Source organism: Gopherus evgoodei, chromosome 14 (assembly GCF_007399415.2).
Source record: "Gopherus evgoodei ecotype Sinaloan lineage chromosome 14, rGopEvg1_v1.p, whole genome shotgun sequence".
NCBI lineage: Eukaryota > Metazoa > Chordata > Testudines > Testudinidae > Gopherus > Gopherus evgoodei.
In genome coordinates this window covers 30367786-30393445 of record NC_044335.1, presented here as the reverse complement: position 1 = coordinate 30393445, position 25660 = coordinate 30367786, and the positions used below count along the sequence as shown (strand labels likewise).

The following is a 25660-nucleotide window of genomic DNA, read 5'->3' as shown; positions in this document are numbered from 1 at the left end:
GCTCTGTACTCTAGAGACAACATTCAGGAGGGATTGAACAAAAGCTATATAGCCACAAGTAACTTCAGTGGAAGTTTCTAACATTGGTTGACCTGCCAATGCCTGGAAACCAAATTTATGCATCAGAAAAAATACAGACACTAACAAACTATGCCTTAAACACATACTGACTATAATTCACCCCCTCAAATTAGCACCACAGAGAATGATCGACAGTTTTCCTATTTCAGGAAAAGTGAATCATTTGTTTAGTAAAGAAAGGGTGAAAGATATAAATAAATGGAGGAGGAAACCAGGAAAGATACTGAAAAACGGCTATTTAATCTTAAACCACGTCTACTTACTTTTCTGTTTCTTTTTCTGTGTAATAAGAGTTGGTCTCATAAGGATTTCCACTAGAAGCTGTGAAAATAAGAGAATGAACTGAAATGTAGAATCATTTTAACAGATGCAATCAAAAAGCCACCCAAGACCCATGGTTTTTATCATCTCTAAGCCCCAAATCAGTCCGATTTCCTAAAGAGCTATAAATAACAGCGAGAGTGAACCACTACAAACATGGCTGCCTCAATGTACTTCCTTTCTGGTTGCATGAAATATCACGTGGCCTGCTGTTAAGCTATTGATCTTGTTTTGGAGAAAGTCAGGCACTGCAAATGCACTGCACACATTCATACACATTGAATTTTCCCAAGAATAAAATAGCAGAGATAGCACATGGCACTATGGGATACCACTACTGGTTGGCCCTTCGGAAGTGAAGTTATAAACATATTAAATGAAGTATTTCAAACTTACCGAAGTGTTTTTTGAACCAAGTGCCCTTTTCCATCCCCAAACAAGATCCCTTTAACAGATATTCAAGGTAACAGATTGTAGTAATGCCTAGCCCACCAGATTTTAGCATCACTTCAATTCTACAGGCAATCACCCACAGCCATTGCCTTTACAACTGGAAGCAAAAAGAATTTTAGATTGAAAAAAAAAGTTTTCCTTGACTGATGATAGTTAGAGCAAGCTGATTCTCCTCCTCAACAGTGAACAAAGATAACTAACAGGAGAGATTTGGAGGGAGTTTAGAGAAGGAGCATGAAAGGCTTTCCTTCCAGGTTCAGCCCTTGAGATTTCAAACTGCTTAGTGATGCAACAGTGGTGGTGACCTGCTACACATGTGCCATGTTCTCTATCGCGCCTGAAGAGGGATTTCCTGTGCATGAAGTTCAAGATGATGGCTGTGCTGGAGGAGAAAATTCTTGGATTGGAGTGGGAAGTAGAGAGGTTACTGAGAATCAGAAAAGCTGAGTAGTTCCCTAGTCAACCAGCTTCACAAAACATCACTATTCCAGGTCCTGAAAGAATAGTATTTGGGGGCAGGATGGGGGGAAAAATGTGCCATCAGAGCTGCTATTTCCCTTACACTCCTAGCTGAGGTGACCACCATCAGCAAGGCCGTTTTCACTGATGGGTACGTAAGCAAACAGGTAGCCATGGGTTCAAAGGGAGGTCTAGTCAGACTTTTCAATATTAGGTTTAGGTCCCATGTTGGGGTGGGATGTCAGGGTTGGGAGAAAAGATTTACTATACCCCTGAGGAATCATTTTGTGGTTGGATGTGATAGCAATGAGTATCTCTCTACTTGCTGGTAAAAGGCTGCTATAGCTGCTAGGTGGACCCTGAGGGAACAGAGAGAGAGTCCCTTTTTTTTTTTTTTTTTTTTTTTTAAAAAGAGAGTCAGTACAAAGCCTAGGAACTTCAAAAGAGTAGCAGATGTCAAAGAAATTTGTTGGGAATTACACCACGTCTGAAACCTGGACCACTTCTGCAGGTAGAATACGGAGTGTTGTGGATTTTTTACTGCACAGTAATGCCTCTTGTACCTCATCTGAGCAGGAGCTTTCTATGCGTTGGAGGAGTCAAGCCTTGAGGCAGAGAATCCTCAGGTTGGAACGCAGAGTGCACTCTTTGTTTGGCGAGAGGAGGTATGGAGTGGACTGAAGCTAGGAAAGGCATACAGAAGATCCCTGTTTCACAGAAGAAGTGTTGTGCAGGGAGTGTTGTCCCATCCCTGCTTTTGAGAAATGGTCATGGACATTTCTTCTACAGGTAAGTGGTGAACAGGTTTGTGGTCTCTCTCTCTCTCTCTCCCCCACCTCCTGGATAGGTCATAGCTTTATCTCCCATTCATGGTCGTGTGGGAACTTGCGACTGAGACTGTCCACTATACAGCTCTGCATTCTTGGAAGGCAGGCTGCTGATAGTGTGATGTGGGAAATGCACCAGTTCCATAACCTCAGTGCTTTTGCGCAAAGGGAGAGTGACCTGGCTCCTCCTTGTCAATATATGTAATACATACATACTGTGTTGTCTGTTAAGACTCATGTGTTCCCTTGATCAGTGGGAGGAATTCCTGACCGCCCTGAGCTCAAGGAGGTTGATGAAGCAGGACATCTCCATAGACGACCATTTGCCTTGTGTTGTACGGTTGTTTAGATGCAGCAGGCTGAGGGTATGCTGAGAAGCCTCTTGATAATGGGCATCATGGAGAGCATGGGAGGAGTGGTGGGAGATGGACCTCCTCTGGCTCACTGTCTGATTTGCCACTATACAGTGGCAGGTGCACGGCAGGGTACCGGAGAGGATTCCTGCACTTGGAGAAGACTCGGTACCAAAGTCCCGGTGCTGACAAGAGGAGAGACTAGTATATCAGATACCCTGATGTCTCCTGAGTGCTGGAATTCCAATGGAATTGAGTGCGGACTGATCTGGTGCTGTTGGTGGTATGGAGGGAGTCGGGCATCTTGCCTGCACCAAACGCTCCAGTGCTTGCTCGCTCACCAATGACGGTGCTGAAGGTACAGTGCATACCGGCAGTGTCTTCTTACTGGAGGGCTCCCTGCTCCTGTCTTTGTCAACTGGTACTGTTGGCCTGGTGCCTGTGTCCATCAGGTCTCTGAGTGCTTCTGTGGCACTTCCCACTCCAGACTCTCATGACCTATGTGTACTAGGCTTGGATTATCTTGGTGCCAACAGTACCAAGCTTGCTGGAGATCTTTTGCAGCTAGCTCACTCTGGAGACTCACTGCTCTCTTTTTTAGATGTCTTACAAGAAGAGATTTCTTCAATCCACAGTCCCTGGATGTTGAGTCCTATAGAGAAGACTCATGCCTTCTGGGTGACTCCTGGCATAGACCCAGGGAAGGTTGGATGGCTGCCTCCACCATGATGATCTTCTGGCTCAACTTCCTACCCTTTTGAGACCTGGGTTTATTAAGCTGTTGACAGAGACCACACTTGTGCAGAATGTGGTCTTCCCACGAGGCATCATATGCAGCGAGAGTGTTAGATATAGATATGAGAGAGAGAGAGAGATACTTATCTCATAGAACTGGAAGGGACCTTGAGTTCAGCCCCCTGCCTTCACTAGCAGGACCAAGTACTGATTTTGCCGCAGATCCCTAAGTAGCCCCCTCAAGGATTGAACTCACAACCCCGGGTTTAGCAGGCCAGTGCTCAAACCACTGAGCTATCCCTTCCCTCACAGGGATGGCCTCCTTGCAAGAAAGGCACTTCTTGAAGCCTGGTGAGCTGGGCAAACCCTGTTAAAAAAAAAAAAAAAAAAAAGGGTCCCCGAAAAACGGGCGGGGGGGAAGGGAAAAAAGGTTTTTTCCATTTTCAAAGAGAAAATAAAGAGAACAAACAACAATTAAGACTGAAGGAGATTAACTACTAAAAATGCTGAAGAAGTTAACGATCACAAGCCAACTGCTAATGGCGCTGTCTCTAGCCAGGGGCAACTGAGAAGGAACTAAGGGGGTTGGCTCCCATGTGCTGGTTAGCCTTGTGGAGGGGCGCAAGGAGGACAGTGCACATGCAGGTCTAAGGGAGAACTTTAGTAGTAGTGTCTGATCAGTTGCACAGGACACAAGCACACCTACAGTGAAGCATCCATAGAAACGCTGTTCAAAGAACTTCTGGCCTCAATCCAATTCTGCCCCCACTTCCCTACCACATAGCACAGAGATCCTTGGACAGAAGACACTCAAGGAGTGCCCAATATCATCTGATTAGTTTGGAGAAAAAAAAAAACGTTTTGTAGAACTTTAAGCATACAGAGTATTGAAGCATTTAAAAAAGAAAATGCTAACTTTTCACATTACATAAGTTATGTATGTAATCAAAAACTGATTTCTTTAACTTAGTCTGATATCTGTTTATCATTTCCAAGAATTTAGTTATTTTCTTAAACCCCACGGAAATATCAGGCAGCAATGTAAATGAATATCATCTTTGTTATGTGCCCAAGAGACTGAACAGAAACTCACCAAGTCTTTTTATACCACATGGAAAAGAAAGTTCCTTGCTTTTGAACATGTAGTAGCTTGGAAAGTACTTGCAAACCAAACAAAGCAGATGTATTCTTGTGGTGATTCTCTTACGAAATCTCTTATGACAGTACAACCAAAGCATCTAACCATATGTGATTTGCATTTATAGTCCCTCCAAATTGTTTGATTTAAAGACACTTCTCCCATTCACTCTCGCAAAAAGCCTCAGAGGTTTCTTGACTATAGCCATGTTTAAAAAAATCCTAAACACTTACATCTACTCCTCCAAACAAATCAAACGTATATGTGTTTGGGAAAGTGGATTCTTGAGCAGCTTTTCTATCTTCTGTGACAAATGCCATGGCCTCCATTGAGAGAAGTGGAGAAATTTCCTGAGAAGAGAGGAAAGAAAAAGCAACAAAAATACACCATCACATTCAGTCAACATGTTAGCAATGTACAATTTCTGTAACTGCCCTAGAAATAATTGGATGATCAACTGATCCCTAATCATGACGACATGTATTTTTACTTACTCCACTTCACAGATGGGAATTAGTCCATATGCTGAATTTCAAGGACTGAAGCTATGACTGCATGAAGTCAAGTTTCTTAACATGCAACAGTCAAAGAGATTGGCTTCCAAGAAACAGGGTGGTATTTCCATAGTGTCAGTGAGTATATATTACCTTGAGGATGCTTTGGCACTGAGAGAAGTCGCTGTTCGGATGGCTATTTTCATACAGTTTCTGCAACAGCAGGGGAATTCCATTCCATTTTGCTTGTTTATCCCTTTCCTTTAACAAGGCCTCTGTGATCTACAACAAGGGAGAACATCATTTCCTTTTGGACTAACATCCACCATCAGGTGACCTTATGACTCACCATTGCTATGCTCCCAGATTTGGTGAGCTCTCACTTATTTTACTCCATGTTAAACCACTGAACGTTTCCATACAACACAAAGGAATAATTGAAGGGGTTCTCCAATTTTAACATAAGTGAACCACAAAAAGGAGAAAAAAAGAATCTGTATTTGGGTACCAAATAAGATTAGTCCTGCACAAACAGAGTGAGAGAACATCTGTATCAGAATACCCAATAGCAGAGATTAGCATTTTGCCTCAAACCACTGGTCCAGGACCAGCATCTGAATAATCTTACTGGTCCTGAAAGGATGAGTACTGGTTTGTCAAGGTGTTGTAGGCATTACAGGATGAGAGATCTTTCAGCATGGGTGTCCCTTAGTATATTAAATATTTCTTTCCACAATTATGATATTGTCTATAGAATATCTCAGTAGTTCCATTAAATTCAGGAAGTTCATATTTCTCCCTGTGACATTAGTAAAGCTTTGAGTCATATGTTGTTGCTGCCAGCATCGTGAGCAGCTCCTGTTTCCTCTTTCAAGAATTACACTGGCCCAGTGCAGTGGAGAGAAGGTTGGAGTTAAAATAAAATTAGGCAGAAAGGCTCTACCAACAGCAAGTAACAAGGAAGAATACCTACACTCCCCAAAAGTCCTCACCCCTTCTTTGGCTGAAGTGATCCACACTTCCTCAACCTTCGGAAGTTCCCTCCAAAACAATGTACCAACACTGCTTTGAGTTTTGTACTTGACAGACTTGGCTCAATAGGTGGGAGGATCAACAGCCAGGGACATCAATAGGAAAGAAGGTTAGTGACTTGGGAGGCTGCTTGAAACAGTGAATCTAAATTCTTGCGGCTGGAAGGTTCTCTCTGTTTGTATAAGTTTTCTTTGGTCTTGTCTGAAATCTGGTATCATAAGGCTCTCCTTGATTGTGGATACAAACTACTGTTTAATGTCAGAAGCAACACAGGACAGATAGCTTTGCAGATATCTACAGCAAAAGATTCATAGTGAAGATGTAAAACCACTGAAGTTTTGTGGAACTACGAGCCGTTTTCTAATCATCAGGTAACAAAAGTGACAAAAACAATCCATTGAAAAAATTTAATTAAATGCCATCTGTGCTTAAAAGATTATCAGTTACCATATAGCCTTTGGTTCACCCTCTCCCCAAAAGACTTCATGAGAACATGAGCTACTCAATGCTAGAGTCATTAACACTTAGAGCTGAAATTTCATGCTGCTTTCACAAAATAAAGAAGAGGCTGCTAAATTTATGCTGAAATTCAAGAGGGGGAGAGAGAGGATTCAGGTAAACAGAGACCTGCGTGGATCCAAAAACGTGGATCTGCAACAGTCTTTTACCTGTATCCGCATCTGCACCCACAGCAGCAAGCTGTCTCAAGGGCTAGCAACGGGGTGGGGGAGCAGGGTTTGAAGAGAAGAGGCATCACAAGGTGGGGACTGGGAATAAGTGTCTGCGCAGAGGTGGGGTCTCAAGGAGACGGACCGCGCGGAGGGGCGCTGGAGGGAAGAGGCATCGCATCACATGCTGTTCCTGGGAGCTCACGAGTGACGGCACATGGCGGCAGCAGCAGCGCAGTGTTGCATCACAGTGGGGCACAGGGGTGGGACATTGGGGCCCCGCCCTCTCCAATACTTGTGGCTGGGAGCGGGCCCTGCTGCTCAGGAGCTGGTGTGCTGGCCCTGGGACTGGGAGCATGGCCAGTGCTGCTGGGCCAGGCCATGGTGGGGACGCTGGTGCTGCCAGAAAGTAGAGCCCTGCGTGGTTGTATCCACATCCGATCCACTATCCGCAAAAATGGTCCGCAGAGATAAACTATCATTGTTTTCTATCTAGTTTAAATTTCTCTCATGGCCTCTATCCCAGGTGATGCTCAAAATGCCTTAAAACCATTGTTACAGTAAGTTCCTGGCATTAGTTTATGACTCAATACACCTCTACGTCTATATAACGCTGCCCTTGGGAGCCAAAAAAATCTTACCACATTATAGGTGAAACCGCGTTATATCGAACTTGCTTTGATCCACCTGAGTGCACAGCTCCACGCTCCCGGAGTACCGCTTTACATTATATCCGAATTCACATTATATCGGATTGCGTTATATCAGGGTAGAGGTGTATTTAGACCGATACATTTAAAGACATCAAAAGCTCTAGGCACCTTTGGCCTATGTTTAACATACATGCTCCAACTAATACCCAAAACAGTAAACCCAGCATCCTTTCCAAAACCAGTGAGCCAAGATACCCACAACCACCCTGTGCCCAAAAGATGGTCCTCAGCACACCCCTGCCTCTCCAAAAGCTGAGGAAGAAAGATTGACTTTGCAGCGAGCCCAGGTTAATACAGTTTGGCTGTTATGGACTGGTTTACTGACAGAAGGGCCATTGGAAAATGAATTTCAAAGCCAGAGGCCCCTCAGGTCATTCCGGCAGCAGTCTTTCAAAGTCACCAGTCCACACATCATAAAGCGGTAGGCCAATCAAAGCAGTGCCCTAAGTTCAACTCAATGGCATTTCTGTCTGTATGCAATACAATAACTTTGGGATTAATCAGATGTACTTTTCAAAAGTTTCAGGCATAAAAGGGCAGAACTGCTGATTTTGATGAAAAAAAGACAAAACCAGAAAAGCCTATTGCCACGAAAACGAGGGGTTCTGATTTTCATTAACACCAATAACAATAGGGTTCTGACCAGAGATGGAGGGGCCTGGCTATAGTGCGGGAGAGAGTCCAGCTGGCTGTGCAACTTGGCCTATATAAGCAATTATGTATTCAACTTTCTAGTAAGTTACAGTGCTTTTCACAACCCATTTGAACACTGTGGTGGAGTCCCAGATTCTAAGCTGCTGTTTTAATGAACGTAACAATATCCTATACCTCCACCCACATGCGGCTCTTTGTTTAGTGAAGCAACATGCTCCTGTCCACATTCTGCAAGACTGAGCATTAACTGCATGTCAAGGAGTAGAAAAAGGGCCTGCTTATGAAATCAAATTCATTCAGGGATATAAGCATCTTTTCTTAGTAGTTCCTTTCTGCTGGTTATGGCAGGAGGGACTACACTCAATAACAAAAGGCTGGATAGTGTTGATTGGGACCAACCTTGTCAACTATCCATTGTAGGAAAGCCTAAAGAGAGTTGTAACCTGCTGCACTTGAATCAATTGACACTATTGTCTAGCAGTTAGTCCAAAATAGAAAAGTGCTGTCAAAAATTGAGGCTTATTTAAAGATCTTAATCCCAGCGAACCAGAAACGGAAGGGGCTGGGGGGGGAATTGGAGATAGACTTTCCAGATTAAGGAGAAATTAAAAGAAATGGTTATGAAGATTCTGAATGCAGTTTGATGCAGATTCCAATAGGGATGCATAACAGCAGAGAAAATACAAGTCTTCCCCAGGGTGGACAACTTCCCGAGTGGATGGAGTGGGGAGGGGAAGTTCTTGGCAGGCTGAGACAGTTTTTTGTTTTTTGTTTTTTTTTAAGAACAGGGGCAGTGCCCCAAAATTAGACACACTAAGAAAAAAAGCAAAGACCTCCCGATTTAAATTACAAAGATGGAGGAATTTCAACAGTGTTTAGGTATCTTACAAACTAGGACCTGAAGAGTGGGGGAGAAATGGATGCTGAAAAGCATATATAAACTGCACCAAATACTCCTGCAGCAAGGGTACAGATTTACACTCACTGTGCGAAATCTTCTACAGATTCTTATTTCTAAGTCTCTCAATTCCAGGAGGAGTGTACGCCACAACAAAGAGCATTTGCTGGAGAGTCTGGGATGGAAAGAATCATTATTTAACTCAATACTCACCAGCTGTTTGTTTTTAAGAGAGTTTCCCGAGCCCTCTTGCCATTACCAAGAAAGATCTAGTCATAAGAGAGTAGGAAGCAAAGGTTCCTAGAACCTGGAAGTGGAGGACTCAGTATCATCCACCGCAATGGGGGCAACAGGAAGCGGCATGGGCCGAGGGTTGTGCTGGCTGCCCTTTCCGCAGCCCCCATTGGCCTGGAGTGGCAAACTGCAGGGAGCAGGAGCTGTGATCAGCCCAACCTGCGGATGTGGCAGGTAAACAAACCGGCCCAGACCACCAGGGGCTTTCCCTGAACAAGCAGCGGACCAGCTTTGAGAAGCACTGCCCTAAACAGCTCCATCCTTGACACTACAGGAATATTCCTACTGATACCCTTGCCAAATTTCAAGTCTCTATTACAAAATTAGAGCTTCTCAACAAAATGGTTGTAAGATGTTTTTTCCTAACCTCATTATGAGAAAAAAGCTTAACTGTTTTTGCTGAAGTTTTCCAACAAAATTCAGCCTGAAGCAGACATCTGGCATAGAAAATTTCAGCCCAAACATTTCAAGTTTGGCTAAGTTTAAGCAACTGAAAACATGGTCTTACAATGGAAAATGCTGGGCAACCTTAACTAGAGGTGTCACTACCAGCATGACCCATAATACATTAGATAGGAAGAACAGCACAAAACTAAGCAGCTAACTCCTGAGACTTCCTGAAACTTTGAGGGTTGGAAGCTACATGCCAGCAAATTTGTTAGTAAAAAGGTTTCAGCTCAAAAGGTATGCTGATCTCACAACACTGTTGTGGGGCAGAGGCTTAGCCTGTGTAAGGTAATTACAACCAGGTAATTGTCACTCAAATACTTCCTGAACCTCCCTTCCCGGCTCTCTACAATCTAAGGCCAAGACTATGCTAAGGAGTTATGTCAACCCAGCCACATCCCTGAGCAATGTAATTACGTCAGCCTAACTCCTGGCGCAGACAGCGCTGTGTTGACAGAAGAACTTTTCCATCAACCTAGCTACCACCTCTCAGGGAGGCAGATTAGCTATGGTGACAGGAGAACCTGTCCCATCATTGTAATGCATGTCTACAGTGCAACACTGCTGCTGTGCCACCGTATACAGGTATAAGGCCTGATCTACACTACACAGTTGACAAAAGGAAGCTTATGTTGGCCTATGTCAGTGTACACACTACAACCTTGCTCCCACCGATGCAAGTGCCCTAGTACACTGGCAGGCATAGTGCTTATGTTGGCGTAGTTAGGGTGAAAGTGTCAATGTAAACACTGCATTACTTACATTGGCTGTTGGCAAGAAAGCCAAAATTGACAAGAAAGCCCTGCTGCCCAGCTCGGCTGCTGCCAGGTCTTCGCTTCGATGCCACCCAGGCTCCCAGCTTGGGCTGCACCTCCCTCCCACCTGGGTCCCGGCTTGGAGCCCTGCTGCCCTGCCCTCCCCTCCAGGTTCCTGGCCTGGAGCCCTGCTTTCCCCCCCGGACTGCATCAAGACTCCAGTCAGTTCCCTGTTGGGAGTACGGCAGCTGACTGGACTCAGGGTGCCTGGGCCAGCCCCCACAGGGGGTGGGGAGGGAGCGCCACCCAGATCCACTCTGCCCTCAGTTCCATGTCCCCAGCCCTAGTTCTGCTCCTGGCTGCAGCCCTAGCTCCAGTCCCGACAGTGGCCCCCGGCTCCCAGCCATGGGGCCAGCTCCTGGCCCCTGGCAGGCTGGGGGGGGAGGGCAGACCAGGTAATGGGGGGGGCATGACCAAAAAAGTTTGGGAACCATTGCCCTAGACTGGGGTGGGCAAACTTTTTGGTCTGAGGGCCGCATCAGGTTTCTGAAGTTGTATGGAGGGCCAGTTAAGAGAGGCTGTGCCTCCCCCAAACAGCCATGCATGGCCCAGCTCCGGACCTCTATCTGACCACCCCCCCCCCACCTCCTGACTCCCCCTCCGGGACACCTGCCCCATCCAACCCCCCCTTTCCTGACTGCCCCGCTGGGGACCCCTGCCCCATCCAACCACCCCTTCTCCCTGATTCCATCACCTCCCTAGGTAACCCATTCCAGTGCTTCACCACCCTTCTAAAGAAAAAGTTTTTTCCTAATATCTAACCTAAACCTCATCCACTGCAACGTGAAACCATTACTCTCATCTGGTACCACTGAGAAAAGTCTAGATCCATCCTCTTTGGAATCCCCTTTCAGGTAGTTGAAATCAGCTATCAAATCCCCCCTCATTCTTCTCTTCTGCAGATTAAAGAATCCAAGTTCACTCAGCCTCTCCTCATAAGTCATGTGCTCCAGCCTTCTAATCATTTTTGTTGCCCTCTGCTGGACTCTTTCCAATTTTTCCATATCCTTGTAGTTTGGGGCCCAAAACTGGACACAGTACTCCAGATGAGGCCTCACCAATGTCAAATAGAGGGGAATGATCACATCCCTCGATCTGCTGGCAATGCCCCTACTTGTACAGCCCAAAATGCCGTTAGCCTTCTTGGCAACAAGGGCACACTGTTGACTCATATCCAGCTTCTCGTCCACTGTAACCTCTAGGTCCTTTTCTGTAGAACTGCAGGACTCTTCACTTGTCCTTATTGAATTTCCTCAGGTTTCTTTTGGCCCAATCCTCTAATATGTCTAGGTCCCTCTGTATCCTATCCCTACCCTCCAGTGTATCTACCACTCCAAGTTTACTGTCATCTGCAAACTTGCTGAGAGTGCAGTCCACACCATCCTCCAGATCATTAATGAGAATATTGAACAAAACAGGCCCCAAGACAGACCCTTGAGGCACTCCGCTTGATACCGGCTGCCAACTAGACATGGAGCCATTGATCACTACTCACTGAGCCTGACGATCTAGCCAGCTTTCTATCCACCTTACAGTCCATTCATCCAGCCCATACTTCTTTAACTTGCTGGCAAGAATACTGTGGGAGACCATATCAAAAGCTTTACTAAAGTCAAGGAATAACACATCCACTGCTTTCCCCTCATCCACATCCACAGACCCAGTTATCTTCTCATAGAAGTCAGTTAGGTTACTCAGGCACGACATGCCCTTGATGAATCCATGCTGACTGTTCCTGATCACTTTCTTCTCCTCTAAGTGCTTCAGAAATGATTCCTTGAGGACCTTCTTCTTTTCCATCAGAGAATGCTGATTTGCCAGAAATGAAATACTGGTTTCTCTGCTCCAAGATGGAATTTTGGTCACCATCTGAGACACCCACCCCAAAATAGCCACTTGTCCTGTGGTTAAGGCATTCACCTAAGATATGGGAGACCCAGATACAAGACCAGTCTCTGAATCTGGCAAAACAGGGACCTGAACCTGGGTCTCCCACATCCCAGGTTAGGGACTTAACCACTAGCCTATGGCTATTCAAGGGCAGGAGTCCCTTGTTTTTCCACAGAAATTCCAAGAGGTGTTGGTTTCATTCTGATGCACAATACCGAGGTTCCATCATTTCACTTTGTTTCACAAATCAGAACTTTTGCTTTCCACCTTGCTCTGTTGTCAGCATCTGATTTAGGCTTGAGATCCTTTGAGCAGAGACCTTGTCTCCATCTGTATGCACAGTACAGTGCCAATCACACTGACAGCACTTCCATAACATGCTCTTCAGACAAAACTAAATCTTATCAAGCTGAACTGAAGCTCCTGAGATAGAAAAAAATTCCATCTCTAATAAGAAATCGAATAGGCATTCGCTTCTGTAGTGTATCCCCCCTTCCGTCCCCCTCCCACACAAGCAGTAGGGCTCTTTTCTCATTGAAGTTCTTAACCCAAGGTAAGAAGCCTGTTCAAGAAGCTTACATTTCATGGCTTTCAAGCTTTAGTTAACTAGTGTTTCAGGGCTTTGCGAGAACAACTTCCAAGAAGCCTTACATGAGTGGATACTAGCACAGGAGTAAGCTAAGAAGAAAAGAGTTTCAACATTTCTGAGGGAGAAATTTGAAAACAGTAACCTAAAAGGGAACATTACACATTGAACAATGACAAGAGCTCACTTTCCTTTGAAGGGACAAACTTTATTTTAAAAAATACATTAGGCCTGTACACTGTGATTGCTTGGCAAAAGTCCAATGGACCTCATGGTAACCTATTTTTAAAAGCAGCAACGAAAGCTCATGCTCCAATACGTCTGTTAGTCTATAAGGTGCCACAGGACTCTTTCCTGCTTTTACAGATCCAGACTAGCGAGGCTACCCCTCTGGTACTATTTTTAAAAGTTATAATCTGATTGTGAATTTGTTACTGAAAGGAGGAACTGAAGCAGACAGTTCAGTTTACATCCGAGAATCACATACTTGGTCATGCTCAGCACAGCAGCGTGAAAGAAGAATATTTTCACCATGAATGAAGAACACTTCCAAGTGTAACTGGCATGTCTCAGCTAACTGCTAGGGCAGCTATGCCAGGAATGAAGAGTTTGCGATACTGTTGGATGCTCCATGACATCAATGAAACAAGTTATTTTCTTTAATAAAATGGTGACAGACACTGGCAATAAACTCTGTTAGTGCCAATCATAATTAAATATTTGTAATTACAATTCAGTTTACATACGGTACGACAGAGTATACTTCTAAGTATGGCTAATGATGTTAGGCCCCAAACTACTTATGTCTGAGAATATTTAGTGTTACTGTAAAGTATGGAAGATACTGTAAAGCTGTCTCTATGGCAACAGTCTACAGTAGTCAACAACTAGCAGGTGTTAGGAACACAGGCAAGAACACTACCTTCTCCAAACTCTTATCTCCCTTTACAGTTACTGTCAGAAGGTCCAATCCACCACTGATCTCTGTTAAGGAATGAGTTTTTGTTTTGGTTGTTAACCTCTACGGGGTTGGACCTGTGAACCCCGAAAAGCTTATGCCACAAAAAGCTTATGCCCAAATAAATCTGTTAGTCTTTAAGGCAGGGGTGAGCAAACTTTTTGGGCCGAGGGCCACATTTGGGTGGGGGAATTGTATGTAGGGCCAGGGCAGGGGGTTGGGGTGTGGGAGGGAGTGTGGGAGGTGGTACGGTGTGCAGGAAGGGGCTCAGGGCAAGGGATGGGGACAGAGGAGGGGTGTGGGGTGTATAAGGAGACTCAGGTTGGCACACACTAGGCTGAAAAATTCAAAACAGTCAGCTTTTATTGCCAGCTAGCTGTATATTGTTCTCTATACCATGCCTAAACAAATATTAGCTCTGTGCTTCCAGACGGTGTAAAACTGAAAGTATGAAGTACAGCTTCATTTGAAAGCTAACAAGCAGAATATATTTAGAGAAGATTGTAGTTTAAAACACAGAGCTATAAAATAGCTCAGTCATCCAGCCCACCCAAGATTGTTCATCATTTCCCTTGAGATCATTCCAAAACCTGATAACTCAGTCACGAAGCTTTTCCCCACTATTCCGTCTAAATAAATCTATTCCTATGTTTTAATTTCTAAATTATGTTCAGCATCCTGTGTGCTTTGAAAACAGGCATTTTAAGAACAAAGTTATATATTTCTTTTTAATTTCATCCCATTCTTCCTATTTATAATACCCCAAAGACTATCACTAATACTTGCAGCTTTCAGATGATCTGAAACAGGCCAACCCTAAAATATTTACTTAAAATCAAGCCCTTGATCAGCTTTGTTCCTCTTCTCGGTACTCACTCCAATTTGCTAATGCATTGTTAAAGTGCCCAGAAAATGGATGCTGTATTCCAGGTGCAATGTGTCATATGAGGGGGTTATCCCTTCCTCTGCTCTGTGACGGGAGCCACCATGTTTGCACTCAAAACTATACTCTCTTTGCTAGTACATTTATCTGATTGGCTGTCTGATATCACACTGAAGTCTCTTTCAGCCATTCTTGCTTCCCACGTTCTTCCCTTTCAGCGAATCTTTTCAGATTATCCCTCAGCATCCCATGTGCGTTAACTTGCATTCCCTCTATATGGAATCTCATTGTTATTTCCTATCCCTGCTTTATCATCTCTAGTTCCCAAAAGATGGGCACCTAACCAGTGGTGAGCTGGGGCTAGTTCACACCGGTTCGCAGGAACCAGTTGTTAAATTTAGAAGCCTTTTTAGAACCAACCAGTTGTTCCAGGACAAACGGCTCTAAAAAAGCTTTTAAATTTAACAAAGGCTCAGGCAGCTGTCCACCCGACCCCAGCTCATGCCCCCTCCTCCCCTGAATGCTCCGCCCTTCTCCTCCTCCTCCCTCTCCCCTGCTTCCTGCAAATCAAATGTTTGCGGGAAACCTGAAACAAGGAGCAGGCAGGTAAGCTGGACGGAGTGGACGGACGTGAGGAAGGCTCCAGAGAGGCATGGCACCCAGGGCCCAGTCCAGCTCCAACTGGCCCCGGCCGAGCGTCCCAGCCCGGTCCCAGCCAAGCACTCCCGGCTCGGGCTGGTCCCGGCTGAGCGGTTCCGACCTGGCTCAGCTCGAGCCTGTGGCGCCGGTCCCGGTGCTGGCCGAGCAGACCTGGACCTGGCCCGGCCAGGGGAGTGTCGGGGCCCCGCGGCGGCGGTACCGGTGCCGGCTGAGTGGACCCAGCCCCAGCCCCAGGCAGTGTGGTAAGGGGACAGGAGAAGGGACGGGGTGTTGGAAGAGGGCAGGGGAGTTTGGTGGGTTGTGGGGAGGTGGCTAGGGGTCGGGGCAGTCAGAGGGCAGGGAACAGGGGGATTGAATGGAGGCAAGGGTCCCGGAGGGGCAGTCAAGAAGGAGCAGGGGTTGGATGAGGTGGTGGTGGGTAGTCAGGGGACAGGGAAGGGGGGTGGATGGGTCAGGGGTCCTTGGGGGGGTGTCAAGGAACATGGGGGGTTGGATGGGGCACAACCCCTTGGGGGGGCACGACCCTCTCATGAGGTGAGGAGGAGGGAACCTCTTAATATTTTGGAAGCTCATAACTGCACCTAAGCATTCTTTAACCATTGCAACTTACATTGGAGAGAATATCCTTAAGCCACGATCCTGAAACTATAGCACTTGTGTGTGTATTCCTGAAACTATAGCACTTGTGTGTGTGTGTGTATTCCTGAAACTATAGCACTTGTGTGTTTGTGTGTACACACACACACACACACCCCAACCAAAACAAAGTTAGTGTGGTGATGATGTATCAAACAGACTGGAAGCCTTTTAGAAATGCCAAGTCTCCCACTTTTTTTTTTTTTTTCAAATAGCGTCTTCTACAAATTTAAGAGAAGAATGTACAGCTGATGTACAGCTTAACAAAATTAAGGTTGTTTGATTTTCTTTAAAAATTCCACATTATTTAAAAATAAGGAAACAAACTTTTTGAAGTTTTTTTTTTTAACTTGATACGTTCTAAGCATTTTATTTGGGGGAAAAAGGGAATGTTGATGTCTGTGCAACTAACCGTTTAAATCTTTTACTGAGATCAACAGATTTATTTGGGCATAAGCTTTCATGGGTAAAAAACCCTCACTTCTTCCCCATGAAAACTTATGCCCAAATAAATCTGTTAGTCTTTAAGGTGCCACCAGACTCCTTGTTATTTTTGCGGATACAGACTAACACAGCTATCCCCTGACTGGGTAGACTAGTGTTCCTTAGCAAGCACTCACTGGAAAACTACCAGAGGAGTGCTATTCATTATTTTAGGGAGTGCCCAGTCAACTGAGATGACTTATTTATTTGTAGTTTTCCAATCACTAACAACGACAATGTCAACTTGGCTGTTTTTTCTCAATACAACGTTCTCTGCAGAAAGAATTATAATTTGACTGAAAGGGTGAACAAGACCGCCCACTTCAATTTACCACCAGAGATGGTAACAAACACTAAATCAGGATTACGCAGTAATTTTCAGAGGAGTTTTAAGTGAACAGGGATGAACTGCTGGTCCATAAATAATGGTGAAATGTCTCAATTACAGCGGAGATTGTTTTATTGACAACGATATAACTGGGACTCCAGTAGGGCAGCTCAACGTATGAGAGCATTAAACATGCCAGAGACTTTCCAGATTCTGTTAAGATTACATGCAATACATCTTTTGGTCTTTTAAATATCAGAGCGGTAGCCGTGTTAGTCTGTATCCATAAAAACAGCAAGGAGTCTGGTGGCACCTTAGTCTTTAACCTGCCACCGGACTCACTGGTCTTTTAAAGAGTTACATGTTTATAGCACTCTTAATTTTTACTATTACTTGAGAGCAAGCATAACCTAGTGGCTAGGGCACTGGACTAGGATTCAGGAGACCAGGGCTCTACTTCCAGCTCTGATACTAACTACTGAAAGATTGTTGGCAAGTGACTTCATCTCTCTAGGCCTGTTCTCCCGTCCACCCTTTGTCTGCCATGTCGATTTAAACTAATCTCTTCAAAGAAGGGATTGCCTTTTACTATGTGTTTGTAAAGGCACTACCATAACACAATGCTATTTTTTCTTTCAAAAGTTACTTTACTTTAGAAAAGACTGAAAAACACCTGCCTCTCATGCTCTTGTATGCAGAATTGCCTGCGTGCCTTATACTATTGCATGTCAGATTCAAGATGGTCACTTCTTACTTTTAATTATACAAAAGATTCTTTTAAAATGTTAGCAATGTACTTTTTACATTTACCTATACCAAAAGTGTCATATTGTGCTGCAGTTTTCATTATTACAGGCAGCTCAGTGCCTGAACATTTTAGGAGATTTCTCTTTTGCTGGATTGCCAATCACAGTTGTCCCTGAGCTGATGCTAACCGATTATCACTGAAGAGTCTGCCTTTCAAGATGAATAAGGACCCAATATTCCAGCTGCTCCTCACGTGGAAAACCCACTAAAGACAATGGGGTTTTTGTGTGCACAGCAGCGACAGAATATTGCCTTTAATTACGGTAGCTTTCAGTGTTGAGCCCACTGTGATAGTTTGCAGAAAAGGCCACTGATGTTTAGACATTCTAATGCTCAGACCAAGGCTAGTATGTTTTCTCTAAAGAAAACAACCGCACCCATTGGTTAGTTTACCTTTCAGTCCCTGACTGTTCTTTCACAGATAGTGAAATTTGAAAGTTTACTGCCTTGAAACTTCTTCTTGTGCCTTTGTCACAAACTAGATGTTTGACCAGAATTGTGCACAATTGATGGCTCTTTCCGTCGTGCAGCGAGGTCCTCTTTCATACGAGCTCCCCAAAGAGTCAGCAAACAAGCAGGTATTCCATAGTCTGCATCTCACTGCACTCATATATATTCGTGTCATTAGAGTAGCCCCATTTGATCATATTAGTCTTTGACCTGCCTGCTTGCATGCACAGGCAGTTCAGGCATCGCCACATTGACAAGTCTGTATCGGCCTCTCCGGGAATGTCCTCCTTGGGTTCCAGATCTATTTCAGCCCATCCAACTGCACGCAGGCTTTCATTCCATTACCACAGTCATGCCTTGTGCTGGCATATCCAAAGGCATTACACTGGCTATAAAACTCTTTTGTGATTTAAAGCATTTGACTGCTCCTGGGTGATCATATAATGGAAGCCTTGGATCTTCCATTTGCCGTGATCTTTTCCTTTGGCTTGCTATCCTCCTCCTGATATCAGGTAGTGCAATGCCAGCCTGTACCAGTTATCCTTTGGTGTTGGTTTTAGACATCCTGTTATTCCATGACAACTGTCATTCAGAACAGGGTCTAATTCCTTAGCATGGATGGATCATTCCCACACTGGACATGCATACTCTGCTATGGATTAGCACAAGACAACAGCAGTGGTTCACAAAGTAACTGGATTTGTGCCTCATTTTGAGGTGACCAACTTTTGGAGGAGGTTGTTACCGGCACCTTGAAACTGACTAAAGTTTTCCCTTTTTACTCACTTTTATGCATACTGAATAAAGTAGTAGTATAAGAGTACTAACATCCAGCACTTATTTCATAGCACTTCTAGAGCATGGTGTAGCCATCAGGCATGCTCTCCCTTCTGCCATACATAAGCACATCCCTAGGCTTCCTATGCCCACAATCCTGAAGAGGCAGCAACCTACCAATAGCAACTGCACTGGGGCCCAGCCAGGTCCCTTAACCACCAGGAAGAGCAGCCTGACGAAGAAGCTGTCAGAGGCCTCAGGCTACAGCCAAGACAGACTACAAGGGAGTCGCAGCTGCTCTTCTGTCTGTAGCCTGATCCCTCCCTTTTGCATGAACTTGTGTGAGGCTGTTGATTTGCAACAGTAATTGTGCTTTTTGAGTGGGTGAGGTGGATGTGAAGAAACTTCCCTTTTTTAAAGGGCCAATACTTGAATGTGATTGCAAAGACTGTTCAGAAGAAAAAAAAATCTTAGGTGATGCTGGGGCAGAGGGAAGAAGAGATAAGTACAGAGTGTTGATAATATGTAGTGGTGAGATCCATATGTATATTTTTAAAGAATTAAACATTTTCTTTCAGAGTGAGGGATTTGATAAGTGAATAAGAATGGCACTGTCAGTTTGGAGACTTTATTCCCAGTAGCAGCTGATCACATGGCATGGATAGAGGACCGACTCCTTTTGAACCTCATTCCAACCTCATGCATCTGAGGAAGTGGGTATTCACCCACGAAAGCTCATGCTCCAAAACGTCTGTTAGTCTATAAGGTGCCACAGGATTCTTTGCTGCTTTTACAGATCCAGACTAACACGGCTACCCTCTGATACTTCATTCCAACTGTTTCAGCTAGACCTTGGCAGTCCTGCAGGGTTTGAGACCAATTTGATAGCCTGCTCTCAGAGACTGCTGAGGGAACATAAATGTATTGCCAACAGACCACTGTGAATAACCTGGTTGGACTTTCTGATGACATTGTTTCCATCATTATTAAGACAGGCCCCTAGGCAACCTCTCTCCTGGTTTCACCCACACATTACACCACTGTTTACAGATGATTTGCACCAGATGAAGGAAGAGGAGAGCCTGTTAGAACACTGGTAAGGGAGTCATGTTCTAAGTTTGATGAATTACAACAAAATGTTCCCAGTGTTATGCCATGACTGTACAGAAGACAAATAAAGGTCTATTGGCAGATGCTACGGTGGAGGAAAAGATGCATACAGTGGAACTGTTCTGATGGGTTGATAATAAAGTAAAGGAACCTGGATAAATTATCACCCACATTTTCTTCAAGAAAAAAATTCCTCATGGCAAGAAAATCTGTTTCAAACTGAGGCAAGACTTGAGAAGACAAACACAGGGTCTATTCTGTTTGAGTTTCTAGCATTACTTTGCTCTATGTCTCTAATTCTAGGACCTTACTAATGCAGCACAGCGGACTGACCTAGAGTCTTACTGGTGATTGGTGCCTGCCCTCATGAGGGCTAACTGGCTGAACCTCAATCCAAATAAGATAGAGATAATGTCAGTAGATTTGAGAAGTAGCCAGGAAGAACTGGAAGGAATTAGATCAGCACCCTTGCTGAGAAAACGTGACAACCATTTGTTATAGGATGTCCATAGTTCAGGGGTCTTGCCAGACTCCAACTGCTGCTAGATATTCAAGTGCCAGCTGCAGCCGGACAAGCTTTTCCATCTGTTCCTGGTAAGACTAGAATGACCATACCTTCCACATGCAGATCTTGCAACATTTATCTGGGCCTTTGTCACTTTTAGACAAGGCCTCTATATTGTTTCTTATGCGGAGCTGGATCTTGAGATTGCCCAGAAACTGAAGCTAGTGCTGAATACAGGACTCCATTTACTAATTAGAGCTTCATGTTGAGAGCAAATACGAGATGCTCAAGGAAGGTTACTGACTGAGTCTCAGTGTCTAGATGGAATCAGACGTGTTGGTTTTGGCCTATATAACTCTAAATGGTTTAGGTAACCAGGTCCTGAGAGACTGTCTGTCCCCTTGCTGTACTGCCTCACCCACAGTCAGTGGAGGCAGCTGACATGGAGCTTCTCTGCTATGAACAGGAAAGAATGTCCCCTGTGCCATTATCCTTGACTTTAAAATTCATCTCCGCCCTCAGGTTGCCAGAGCCCAGCTCAGTTAGCCTTCCATATACCTGCAAAGCCAACCATTTCTCTCAGGCATCTAGGGCCATGGCTACACTGGCGCTTTACAGCGCTGCAACTTTCGCGCTCAGGGGTGTGAAAAAACCACCACCCTGAGCGCTGCAAGATACAGCGCTGTAAACAGTGCTGCAGTGCTGGAAGCGCGGCTCCCAGCACTGCAAGCTACACCCGTAGAGGACGTGGAGTACGAGCAGCACTGGAAGAGCTCTCTCCCAGCGCCAGCGCTGCGACCACACTCGAAACTTCAAAGCGCTGCCGCGGCAGCGCTTTGAAGTGCAAGTGTAGCCATACCCTAGGAGTGGATGAGTTGAGGCTCTGGGGAGGGGAGGGAAGGATAATTGAGAAGCCTGCTCAGATGAGCGTTTAAGAACTAAATGAATTAGTCTATTGGGAAATATTTGTAATACTTTGATAATGTCGAATTTTAACTGATTAAAAGGCACCTAAATATTGTTTTTATAAGCAGTAAATAAGTGTCCAAACAAACAGGAGTCACACCCAAGTGCTTTACACATGGACTTCCCACAGAGACAGAGGAGAAACTCAGATGGTATATTACAACAGTGATTCCCACCTCTCTCTGCCCCTGTTTGGTGAAGTCCTTCACACAACAGAGTGAAAACCCATGAGTTTAAAAGAGCCTCAACAACATTTGCCATGATACAAAAGAAAAACATGCCAGGTTATGAGATTATGACACTTGCTTGAATATCTCCCAGCTCCAAGCAAGTATACACAAGCATTTAACACTGCACCACTAAAATTATTTTTAATGCCACAGTTAAGTTCTAATCCTGTGCCAGTTACACAGTCCATAACCTGTCAGGCAATTAAACTGCTCCCTCAATCCAAGTAATTTAATGAAGTGTTCTTGTGGCACTTAAGCACTGGGAGCTCTCAGCCTTCAGCTTTAAGCCTCTCAATGCAGCCAAGTCATGCTGAAAGCATTTTAGAAAGTGAGTTTTATAAAAGGAGTGATGTAGCTAGCAAAAGGTTCTGACCAAGTATTGCGGGTAATTGCACAGGTCTAGTCACACACACACACTTAAACATTTTATACAAGCACTAACAACAAAAAATGCACTAATGTCATCTGCACTTCTCAGCTATGTGCAGCGAGAGGGGCTAAAGTGAAGGTGTACAGATATCTAAAGTGACAGAACACCTTGCTGTGCATTCTTTTATCACATGCACACCTGATCATTTATTTAAATCTGTATAACATGAGATTAGTTGTGATGAACACAGCACAAGGCATGATTCAGACCACGAATGTATTACAGATATGAAACGATCTGTGGGAATAAAAACTCACTTTAAAGAAGCCATGTCAAAGTTAAATTAATACGCTAACAAAATATAAAGAAAAGCAAAAGTTGGTGAAAAGTCATTTTACTCAGGTGGACAATATCTTGAACCGGTCCAAAGTGCTTAAACACAAATACTCGTTTCCACTGAAGTTATCTCTTGTCCCAATCCCCTCCCAATAGCAAAAAAGTTAAGTGTAGAGGCCATGTCTCATTAACCAGGGTTCAGTCAAAAGAGTGAACCTTTTTTGCTGTTATTTCTACTTCAGGGGGAAGAGAGAAGAGGAGGAGGAGGAGGAAGGGCTTGCCAGAATAGTATAAATAAGTTTTCAGTCTGCAAAGTCCACATAATTCTTCATATTTTCCTCCAAAATAAATGCTACTTTCTTTATATTAATAGCAGCTCACAGCCCAGCACCCATGCACTGCTTTCCAAAACAGACCACACAGAGTAAGCTAAGTCCCAGTCAAAAAACAGACTTCGTTCTCAATAGTCCATGAGACCAACAGTGAAAAGCGATTTCAAAGTGTCAAGATCAGTGTTATTTTAACAGAACACACAAACGGGCCTCCTACTCAATAGGTGCAGAACCAAACCTACTCAGAACTAAAGTCAACAGGTCATGTGTGCCAACTGAATCAATAATGTGCTTAACATATTAAATCATAATTCTATGCAGGGCTTCATTTCTCTTCAGAACAGAGAGCTACCCATACCCACTTCCAACCAAAATGCTACTGCAGAACAGCATTTCTATGCTGTGGGAAAATTTGCCCTTCTCCTCCAGTTCTTTTACACAAATACCCTGGTGGCAGGGAAAGGGAAAGCAAGTCACAAAAAATAAGTTCATTCTCTTCATTTACAGGTGATGCTGAGGTTTGTAGTGCTGCTGGCTTGCAGTGCTAGATGGACCTAGAAAGCAGATAGGGGAGTAAACCTAGTCCCTGGAAGGCCAAAGAACTAATCAGAAAAGTGGTTGAGAGTTTGGGGACATTGAGGGTTGCTTCTTCAGTTGCTGCCACCAAATAAGAACTCAGCTACAGTTTTCACGAAAACAATGAGGAGTCCGGTGGCACCTTAAAGGCTAAAAGATTTCATAGAATCATAGATTATAAGGGTTGGAAAGGACCTCAAGAGATCATCTAGTCCAACCCCTTGCTCAAAGCAGGACCAATTCCCAAATGGCTCCCTCAAGGATTGAACTTGCAACCCTCGGTTTAGTAGGCCAATGCTCAAACCACTGAGCTATCCCCTCCCTCCTCCATGCCTCTAAAGAAATGTTTTGTTTTTTTAACCCACAAAAGCTTATGCCAAATAAAACTGTTAGTCTTTATGGTGCCACTGGACTCATTGTTTTTGTTGATAAAGACTAACACAGCTACCCCTCTGATACTAGCTACAGTTTTGCTGCTCAGCACTTTTGACTTTTCCTCCAGTTTCCACCGCTAGAACAGTTGTGGTAAGGCCCTCAAGATAACCTACATGCTGAAGATATACCCTGTTGTGGCAGCCATGCTGGTCCCAGCATATTAGAGAGAGGTGGGGCAGGCAATATCTTTTATTGGATCAACTTCTGTTGGTGAGACACAAGCTTTGAAGCTTCCACACAGCTCTTCTTTACCCACCTTGTCTCCCTACACGCTGAAGAGCCCAGCAAGAAGGGAACCAGGCAAGAGTCTTCCAGGTGGGCAGATGTAAAGTACCCAAGAGAGAATTTAAGAACCTACAGCCCTGGCAATGGTGAATCTGAATCCTGCTTCCAGCAGGGGAATCAGAGACCTTCACTTCTGCTGCACAGAAAACCGGGGAGCAAAGCCAAGCCCCCTCCCAGCCCGGGCTAGATTTTGCGATCTCCACCTTCACAGACAGTGCGAGGGCTCGAGGCCAAGCAGAGGAGCGAGCCAAGGCCAGAGCCACGACCCCGGGCCAGGAGCGGAAGAAGGAAGCGTCGGGGCCGAGCCGAGCGGCTGCTCCGGAACAGGCCTCCAAGGCTGGCAACTGGGGAAGCTCGAGGCAGGAAGGCCCGGCTGGGCCCCGCCCCGGACCCCGCGAGCTGGGGGAGCCCAAGGCCCCTCTGACAGGTCTCCAGCGGCGGGCCTGCCCCTCCGCCCAAGGCGGATCCCCCCGGCCTGCCCCTGGCGGTGACTCTCCGCCGCCACCCAGCCCGACGGGGACCCGCGACCTCCTCAGCCCGCCAGCGCGGCCCCCGCCCGGCCCGGCCCGCGGTACCTGCGCCCCCCGGGTCAGGCCGCGGCCGCTCAGCTGCCCGTGCCGGAGCTGGGCCAGGATGTTGGCCGCCCCCCTGCGGGCTCCGCGCCGGCCGCCCCCGGCGGGCCCCGGACCCCCCGCCGCCGCCATGGCCGCTCCTGCCGCTCGGCCTCGGATCGCACGGAGACAAACAGGGAGAAGCGCCCCCCTCCTCCAGCGCTTTGTACGGAGCGGCGCAGGGGCCTCCCCACAGCGCCTCCCGCCGGGCCCCGGCCGCACTGCAGGGCCGGGAGGAGCGAGAGGCCGCGCCTGCCCGCCCGGGGGCCGCTGGGAAACCTAGTTCCGACCCAGCCTGGGTGAGGAGATGGAGCGCATGCGCGCTGGCTCCGTCTATCGGTGACGTGTGCTCGGGGTCTGTTCTCCAGATTCTAGCGCAGGGCTGTAGAGGGCACGGTGCAGGGCAACTCGGAGTGCCACCCTCACTGCAACAGTAACACCCAACACTGAATACCACCCTCACTGTAACACACACCGCTCTCACTGCAACACCCAACACTGCAACACCCACCACTGTCACTGCAACACCTAACACAACCATCACTGCAACATCCAACACTGCAACACAACCAGGGGCGGCTCTTGGTATTTTGCCGCCCCAAGCACGGCAGGTAGGCTGCCTTCAGCGGCTTGTCTGTGGGAGGTCCCCGGTCCCGCGGATTGGTCGGCACGCCTGCGGGAGGAGGTCCGCTGAAGCTGTGGGACCAGTGGACCCTCCACAGGCAAGCCGCCGAAGGCAACCTGCCTGCCACCCTTGCGGCGACCGGCAGAGCACCCTCCATGGCTTGCCGCCCCAGGCACGTGCTTGGCGTGCTGATGCCTGGAGCCGCCCCTGAACACAACCCTCACTGGAACACGCACCACTCTCACTGCAACACCCAATACTGCAATACAACCCTCACTGGAACACACACCACTCTCACTGCAACACCCAACACTGCAACACAACCCTCACTGTAACACACACCACTCTCACTGCAACACCGAACAGCACAAATCCGTCACTTCAACCCCATCCTCACTGTAACACCATAACACCACCCTCCCTGTAACTCCCAACACTG

At 45.9% G+C, this 25660-nt stretch overlaps 1 protein-coding gene across 1 annotated transcript in view; it reads right to left on the bottom strand.

Moving 5' to 3' along the window:
* TRPC4AP (transient receptor potential cation channel subfamily C member 4 associated protein) overlaps positions 1-24689 on the bottom strand; it is a 63239-nt gene extending 38550 nt beyond the window's left edge. The window contains exons 1-4 of the mRNA XM_030533815.1: positions 24561-24689; positions 5015-5143; positions 4601-4717; positions 345-402 (exon numbers count right to left, since the gene is read on the bottom strand). Coding sequence (XP_030389675.1) covers positions 345-402; positions 4601-4717; positions 5015-5143; positions 24561-24689 — 433 coding nt within the window. The remainder of the gene's footprint in view (positions 1-344; positions 403-4600; positions 4718-5014; positions 5144-24560) is intronic.
* Positions 24690-25660: the final 971 nt, after the last annotated feature.